Below are 7759 nucleotides of genomic sequence, written 5' to 3'. Positions count from 1 at the left end.
ACCCCTGCCCTGCCCGCATTCCGGTACTGAAGATTGACTATCAAGTCCAGGGCACCTATTAGGCAAGAGCTGACCACGGAACCACCATTTTTTAAAAGAATTATTTATGTAGTTTATGTATATGAGTACACTGTAGCTGTCTTCAGACACACCAGAAGAGGGCATCAGATCTCATGGATGATTGTGAGCCACCATGTGGTTGCTGGGATTTGAACTCAGGACCTTTGGAAGAGCAGTCAGTGAGTGCTTCTAACCGCTGAGCCATCTTTCCAGCCCCTGAACCACAAACATTTTAAAGCCAGAGTTGGCCTTAAACTTTCTGTGGCTGAGGGTCACCTCAAACCTCTTCTAACCTCCTGCCTCTACCTCCAAAGTCCTGAGACAACAGGCGGGCACCACCTCACTTTGCTCCTGTTTTTGGAGAGTGTTTTTCTATGTGGTCTACATTAGCCTCAAACACTCAATCCTACCTCAGCCGCTCCAGGGCTGAGATTTACAGATGTAAGCCACCGTGCTCAGCTGCGTTTTCACTAATAACTTCATCGAATATACTTTTATTCCTCTGGGACATGAAACTGGGCTTGGTGGTCTACATCTACAACCCCAGCCTAGAGAGGTAGAAGAAGAAGAATCAGGAATTCAAGGTTATCATCTGGACGATGTGAGACCCTGTCTAAAAACTTTTAAAGGTGGTCTGGGTTCAGTGGAGGAGTTAGTGACGTGAGGTCCAGGTCTGAGCACCCCCATAACATACTGTACGTCCCAAACTGCATAGCTCAGTCCCAAGGGATCCGGTGCTTGCTTCTGGACATACAAAGATGTCCAAACATACACATACACGGGGGGGGGGGATGCAGATATCGAGGAGGAAGAGAGAGAAGGGGGAGAGAGAGACACGTAGAGCAAGAGGGAGGGGAAGGGGGCAAGGACAAAGAGACATAGAGCAAGAGGAAAGACACACACACACATATCTTTAAAATCAAACAAATAAAATCACGCTGGAGAGATGGCTCAGTGGTTAGGAGCACGGACTGCTCTTCCAGAGGTCCTGAGTTCAAATCCCAGCAACCACATGATGGGTCTCAACCATCTGTAACTCCAGTTCCAGAGAATCTGAAGTCCTCTTCTGATCCCCTCAGACACCAGGTACACAGCCACAAATGCAAGCAAAAACCCATCCACATAAAATAAAATAATGTAAAAATATATATGGAAACATGGAAGTTTCTAGAAGTCTTCATTATTTTTTCACTATTACATTTTTTTTATTGTGGTAAAATACCCGTAAATAAAAATTACCATTTTAACCATTTATCATTCACAGCAAATTATCCATTCAGTGGTATTTGGATCATTTACAAAGTCAGCAACTGGCATCAGATAGTATCTTTCAGTACCTGAGGACTGACTGGTCAACTCAGACTGGTTTGTTTTGTGGTTTTATCTGTTGTTGTCATTTGGTTTTGAGAGTCTCAAATACCCCAGGCTGACCTTGAACCCTGTATGTAGTGGAGGATGACCTTGAACTCTGACCTCCTGCCTGAAGAAGGGCCGAGGCGTTGTGGCACACACCTCCACACCCAGCTTACCTCTGCCTGTTTTCTCTTCTCCCGATTCTCTTTGCTTTTTCTGAGTGTGATGGAAATATACTTACTTGGGAGAAAAAAAAAAACTCAGGAGAAATCCTTGCCTTATTTTCTAGTTTTTTGTTTCTATGTTTGCCCAGATAACAATATTGACAGCAGTAACAGTAACACCCTCTGTGGCTTCCTTCCAGGTCCTGTGTTAAAGTGTTCTTTTGGGAGAGAGTCCTTTACTCCTCAAGACACCCCTGTCAGATTAGAGCTGAGGAAACTGAGGCACAGAGAGGCCGTGAGAAAGTTCTGCTGTGTGGTCCAAGCTTGGGCTTTGCCCTCTCTGGGCCCTGGTTCCACTTTCTCTGGAGAGGCTTTGCTAATATGCTGCCGAGCAGATGGAGTGGGAGGACGAATGACCGGAGTGGCTGAGAAACAGGAACCAGGAGAAACATCAGCAGGAGCACTGGCTTGCCCTCCCGCATGCAGCCCGGCCCTCCAGCTGACTCACTTCCCCTCATGCCAGGCAGCTCATTTCCACGCACCCAGGATTCTTTGCTTGGAGGCCTGGGACTTTTCTGCGACCCTGATCCGAGGGAGGAAGAGTGAGTGCCTGCTGACTTCAGGGTCCCCCGGGAGTTTGTTGAATGAATGAGGGAAACTTTTGTGGAGATTCCAAAGATGGTGAGTTGTGGTCCAGTTCTGAAAGGTGGCAGTAAGTTGTTCCAGGATGGGGGCACAGGCTTGGGACATGCATCCTAGGAAGCATGCCTGTGAAGTCCTTTGGAGCCTCTGCATGCTACATCACCACCATCTCCGCCTTGTCCCTGTGCCCTCCTCCAAAGTTCACACAGCGCAGTTCCCCAAGATAGCTGTGGCATTTCTCAGACCATTTCTGTGCCAGGCATGTGTCCAGCAATGTCACCTGCAGTGCAGTGGCCCTCCTTTCTTCTCACTTCCTCTTAGGGGTTCAAGATTTCCAAGTCAGATAGGGGATGGGAAATGGGGGAGGCAGACACATTTCTGCAGAAGTTGCTGGAATGCCTTGTGTCCCCTGGGGACCTGGGGTGGGCAGCCAGGGGCCCCCTCAGTGGAAGAGGAGAGCAGACACTCTAACCCCAGTAGACTCGAGTCCACAGAAGCCTCTGGGAATTTTTCTGCTCCCTAAATATTTAGACAGAGAGATGGATGGAGGAGCCCAGGGGCCAGAGCAGCCTGCCCAGGCCCTGGTTATTTTGAGAGAATCCTTCTTGAGAGCCATAGAACCTTCGGCATCCCTCACCCTCTTTCCAAGGCCTCTAGCCACCATACCGAAGGAGGAGAAGCAGCAGCAGACACCCCCAGACTCTGGGGATCAAATATGTGGTTTCTGCTACCGTCAGTTGAGTCCCTGATCTTCTGGCTTCTGGTCCTGTGACAGCGGGCTTAGGATGACATGCAGGACCAGCTCAGATATCAGCAGAGGGAGCAGGCAGCGATGGCCTCTGACTTGGATGGCATTCCCACAGAGCAGCCGTCACCACCAGTCAGAGGCACAGCAGTCAATGGTGCCACCTGTCCCGTGCCCCAGGACGACAGGGGCACCCAGCTCCCTTCCTTAGCCTGGAGAGAAGTAGGAGCCGGTGGGTCTCTTCTCCCCGATGCAGGTCTGGAAAGGGGCGCCTGCAAATCCCCATGGACAGAACGGGCACACAGGCAACACAACCAGAACTTGAGGCGTTGGAAGACAGCCTTTCGGAAAAGGATGAAGACCCAGGGGTCCAGGATGGGGTTGAAGGCGTTGAAGCGGAAGGCGAGGAGGTCCCCCATCTCTCTGCTGTCTGGGGCGATGGCCTGAGTGAAGCCTCGGATCTGAGGGGCAGAACAGGTGACAGATGCATCATGGGTGGTCCTCCCCCATCCTTTCACCCCACCTCCCACTTATTACCCACAGGGATGGGGACTTATGCAGCCGGAGGGGAAGGAAATGAGATAAGATGAAGAAAGATGCAGGCTGAGTTGCTAACGTGTGCAGGCATCCGGGGAGCAGAAGACAGGAAAGCCCCAGGACATAGCAAACACCGGGCAGAGGAAAGACAGGGTGGGGCAGTGGGTACTGACCTACCAGACCCACCGTTTGCGCTGAGGCGACTCCCCACCCCACCCCACCCCCAGCCCACAGAGAAGCCTGAGCCCGCTGAGGCTCCCAAAGCCTCGTGTGGAGCCACCCTTGGAGATGAGTTTGTCAGACATTGTTAATCCTCAAAGGGCTCCAGCACCCCAAATACACTCCAAACCGTGTTCCAACCCCCAGCATAAAAACGTGGCTAGCCCCACTGGCTGCTATAGTGGGAGGGGACAGCACAAGGTCCCTGTGAGGCTGAAAGAAGGGTGTGGGGGACAAGGGCAGGGCCCAGGCTCAGGGAGTGTGTGGGGTGCTCATGGTTATATGGCCAGGCTCCGGGAGGAGAGAGCCAGGATGGAGGAGACTCAGCCAGCCTGTGTGATCTCGGGCAGCAAGCACTATCATCTTTCTATAAAGAGGTTGACAGGATGGGACTTCAGTGTCATTTCCTGCCCAGTGCTTCTGAAATGATTGTGTAAGGTCAATTTGAAATTCATCTGAAGAGGCATTTGGAATGCCATTAAGCGTTGTGTCGGCAGAAAGCAAGTGCCCGTGAGTTGTGGATCCTGTTATCACAACGGTGTGTTGGATAGGGGAGCCGGCTGAGAGGTGTTGACAGGACAGCTAAGGGCTAGAGATTGTCTAGTGGAGGAAAAGAAAGCAGAGAGACTTCTTGGAGTACTCAGGAGTACATGGAACACAAAGTCACCATCTGACCCTTTCTGAGCCTCGGTTTTCACATCTGTCAAATAGACACGACAAGTGGAGAGCACAGATGGATGCTGCCCTCCACTCCTCCCCCTGCACCCCAGCTCCGAGGGACACTCACCATGAGAGGCAGGGAGCACACGGCCATGATGACGGTCATGAGGGCCAGCAGAATCAGGTGGTAAACTTCATCCTCTCGTGCCCGAGAGGTCGGTACAAACGAGCCATGGTGGCGTCTCTGTTGGCGGTACATGTGATAGAGGCTGAGAGTGACGGAGCCGTTGCAGAAGAAGATGGAGGTCACCAACAGGGCCATGAGACTGGCGTAGGCCAGGGAGAAGGCACAGCCGCCAGGCTGGGCGGAACGCATGCGGATGAAGCACCAGCTCCCTGGGCAATACTGCTGATGCTCGCCCAGGCCCAGCAGGGGCAGTGAGCAGAAGAGGCAGCAGAAAGCGTAGATGGAAGGCAAGGCAAAGCGGGCGCAGCGCGGCCCGTCCAGCTGGGCGTACAGGTAGGGGTGACTGAGTGCCAGGCACCGCTCCACAGCCATGGCAAAGAGGATGAGCGTGGAGGCCAGGCCGAAGAACGTCATGGCGAAGGCGAAAGTGTCACACAGCATCGTCCCACCGTGGGCCAGGCCCAGCAGAGAGCTGTTTCGAGCATAGGCCACAAACACTGCAGGGCTCAAGAAGCACGTGCCCAGCAGATCCGTCACCGCCAGCCCAGTGACCAACACCGCAAAGGCCGATGGGTGTGACCTCCGTCGGGCACCCAGGATGCCCAATGCCAGCCCGTTGCCCACTACACCAGCCACGAACATCAGCGTGCTGGTGGCAGGTCCTACCGAGTCTTGAACGTAGGTGATATTCCAGCAGGAGCCTGCCATGCCCTGCCACTCTCTGCCACCTGCACTGAGAGGGCTCCCAGGAGTGACAGAAGGGGGTCCAGGATGTCCATCGCTGGCCATCATCTTCATAGGATCTGGGATCTGCCAGTCAATTCCCAGTTGCCCGTGTGTTTCTGTCTTTTGTTTCTGTCTTCTCCTGTGTCTGTCCCTCTCCTGTTTCTTTCCTTCTCTGTCAGGTCCTTGTCCCTTTGTGCCTCAGTGTTCCCTGTCCCCTACCCCCTGTTCTTTCCTCTACACTTCTCTGTCACCTCCTTGACATTTCTGCTTTCTAGACCCTCCAGCACCTCTGCCTTCTGAAGTCCCTCAGTCTCTCCTGTCTGTGTGCGAGTCTGTGTAGATCTCTGTCAGCTTCTCCCTCCTAGGGCCCGCCCTCCCCCTCCCTCCTCATCTTGCCTCCTCGCCCCAGCTTTTTTCATTTCCTCTCTGCCCCGCCCTCCTCCCCCTGTGCTGGTCTCCAGAGGCCCCCTCGGGCTCCCTGCCTGCTTTCCCTGGCTTGTACCCCATCTCCTGCTCTGAGTATCCGTCTCTTGCCTCTGCCTCTCCTCCTGCCTCTTCCTCATACAGTCCACAGCACAGTCACCTGCTGCCACCTCCACCCCCACTCAACCTTTTCTGTTTTTCATACGTGCCCCCTCCCCAGCATCTCATCTCTATGTCTGTCTGTCTGTCTCTACCTCTGTGTCTGTCTGCCCCACCCCTCTCCAAATGCATTCATATCTAAGTCCCTCTTCGTGTTACCTAGTATCAGAACCTCACCACCACCACCACCACCACCACCAACCCAAGGAAGCCAGACAGGTCCTAGTGCTGAGTGGTTCTCCAGCTTAGCCATGGCCTGAACTGTGTGTGAACAGCCTCTGAGAGCTATTCTGGGCTTCAGGCCCTGGGGTTAGGCCCTGGCCCTGGGATTGAGAAATGACCAGGAAATTCCCCCATGATGTAGTGTTTTCCAGACACCATGGAGAGTCCTGGTCCCTGGACACAATTCACTCCTTCCAGGAGTTGAAGAAGGAGGCCGCCTGACCAGACCTCATCCATGGGCTCCTAGCTCAGGACGCACAGTCCATGCATGGTCTGCAGTTCACAGGGCTTTGGTGACCCACCATTAAAGGTTGACCTTTACTTCGCACCATAGCACTTCCAGGCCCCAGTCACCGCTCACGACACTGACTTCCGATACTAACACTTTGGCGATGGATAGCCATCTCAGGCTCCAGCTCTGCTCCCACACACAAGGCTCCACCCATCCTCCCTCAGCAACACCCTCCCCCGACCATGCCGCCTCCCTCAGATCAGTGTCAGCCCAGCTGTCAGTACAGAGGTGATGGGACCTTCACTGACTCCACAGTTCCTGCTGGAGGGTCAGAGGGGACCTTAGAGACCCCAGTCACCTTGTGTGGCTTCCTTTCCTTTCTTTTCTTTTCCTTTCTTTTCTTTTCTTTTCTTTTTTTAAAAAATCTGTTCTTGCTGCTGCTGCTGCTGCTCTGCTGTTTTTTTAAACAGATTTCACGTGGCCAAGGCTGGCCTCAAACTTTCTATGTAACCAAAAAATGACCTTAACCTTAAAAAAGCAAAAAGATTGTGTGTGTGTGTGTGTGTGTGTGTGTGTGTGTGTGTGTGCTTGTGCGTGTGTGTATGGGTGCACCCATTTCATGGTGTAGAGGACAACTTGCAGGAGTCTCAGTTCTCTCTCTCTTCCCCCACCCCGAGTCTGTCTGTCTGTCTGTCTGTCTCTCTCTGTCTCTGTCTCTCCACCCTGTGGGTTCCTGGGATAAACTCAAGTGTCTGCTTGGCATCAAGGCCTGCAAGCTTTGTTTTCTTTTTTCTTTTTTTTTTTTTCCTCCTCTTTTCTTTTTTTGAGACAGGGGTTCTCTGTGTAGCCCTGGCTGTCCTGGAACTCACTCTGTAGACCAGGCTGGTCTCGAACTCAGAAATCCACCTGCCTCTGCCTCCCAAGTGCTGGGATTAAAGGCATGTGCTACCACTGCCTGGCAACACCCTTGTTTTTCAGGGAAACTGTTTTAGTAAAAAGGTTACACATCCATTTGACTTTCATTTCTGTAGCAATGTGACCCATCACCTTCTGATGCATTATGGCCCTGGGCAAGGGGTGGCTCACCCTAGTCTCCTCCTCCATGATATGGGTCCCAGGCATGTGACTGAGTGTATCCAGCATCCCACCTGCCGAGGAGCAGGGAAAAGGCCAGTACAGAGATGTTCCAAGGGCAGGGGAGTTCCTGATGCAGGGCTGGACTGCAGGCAGCTGCTGCCTTTCCCTCTCTGTGTCCACCCGCCCCCCCCCCCCCCCGTGGTGACCACATCTTCCTATCACCCATGCCCAGCTGCCACCCAGCTGGCGTTCCTGGTTTCCGACAGGATGGATCCCCAGTACCAGCTGCCCTGGGGATCCCCAAAGGACCATCCAGGCCTGCCCTGGGAAGTGAGGAACCTCGTGGGGTGAGG

The 7759-nt window shown here is 53.2% G+C and overlaps 1 protein-coding gene across 2 annotated transcripts; it reads right to left on the bottom strand.

Annotated features, from left to right (window-relative positions):
* Window positions 1-1238: 1238 nt before the first annotated feature.
* Window positions 1239-5654, bottom strand: Ptgir (prostaglandin I receptor (IP)). Of its 2 annotated transcripts, XM_006539670.3 has the most exons (3): window positions 5234-5654; window positions 4508-4624; window positions 1239-3425 (listed from the first exon to the last, which is right to left on the bottom strand). In XM_006539670.3, the coding sequence occupies exons 1-3, from the start codon at window positions 5363-5365 to the stop codon at window positions 3030-3032; spliced, it is 645 nt and encodes a 214-aa protein (XP_006539733.1). In that variant the 5' UTR covers window positions 5366-5654; the 3' UTR covers window positions 1239-3029. The 2 variants fall into 2 exon arrangements, with proteins under 2 accessions (XP_006539733.1, NP_032993.2); NM_008967.3 differs by having other exon boundaries at window positions 4508-5654.
* Window positions 5655-7759: the final 2105 nt, after the last annotated feature.

The sequence above is a fragment of the Mus musculus genome, chromosome 7 (assembly GCF_000001635.26).
Source record: "Mus musculus strain C57BL/6J chromosome 7, GRCm38.p6 C57BL/6J".
Taxonomy (NCBI): domain Eukaryota; kingdom Metazoa; phylum Chordata; class Mammalia; order Rodentia; family Muridae; genus Mus; species Mus musculus.
This window is presented reverse-complemented; position numbering and strand designations above follow the sequence as displayed.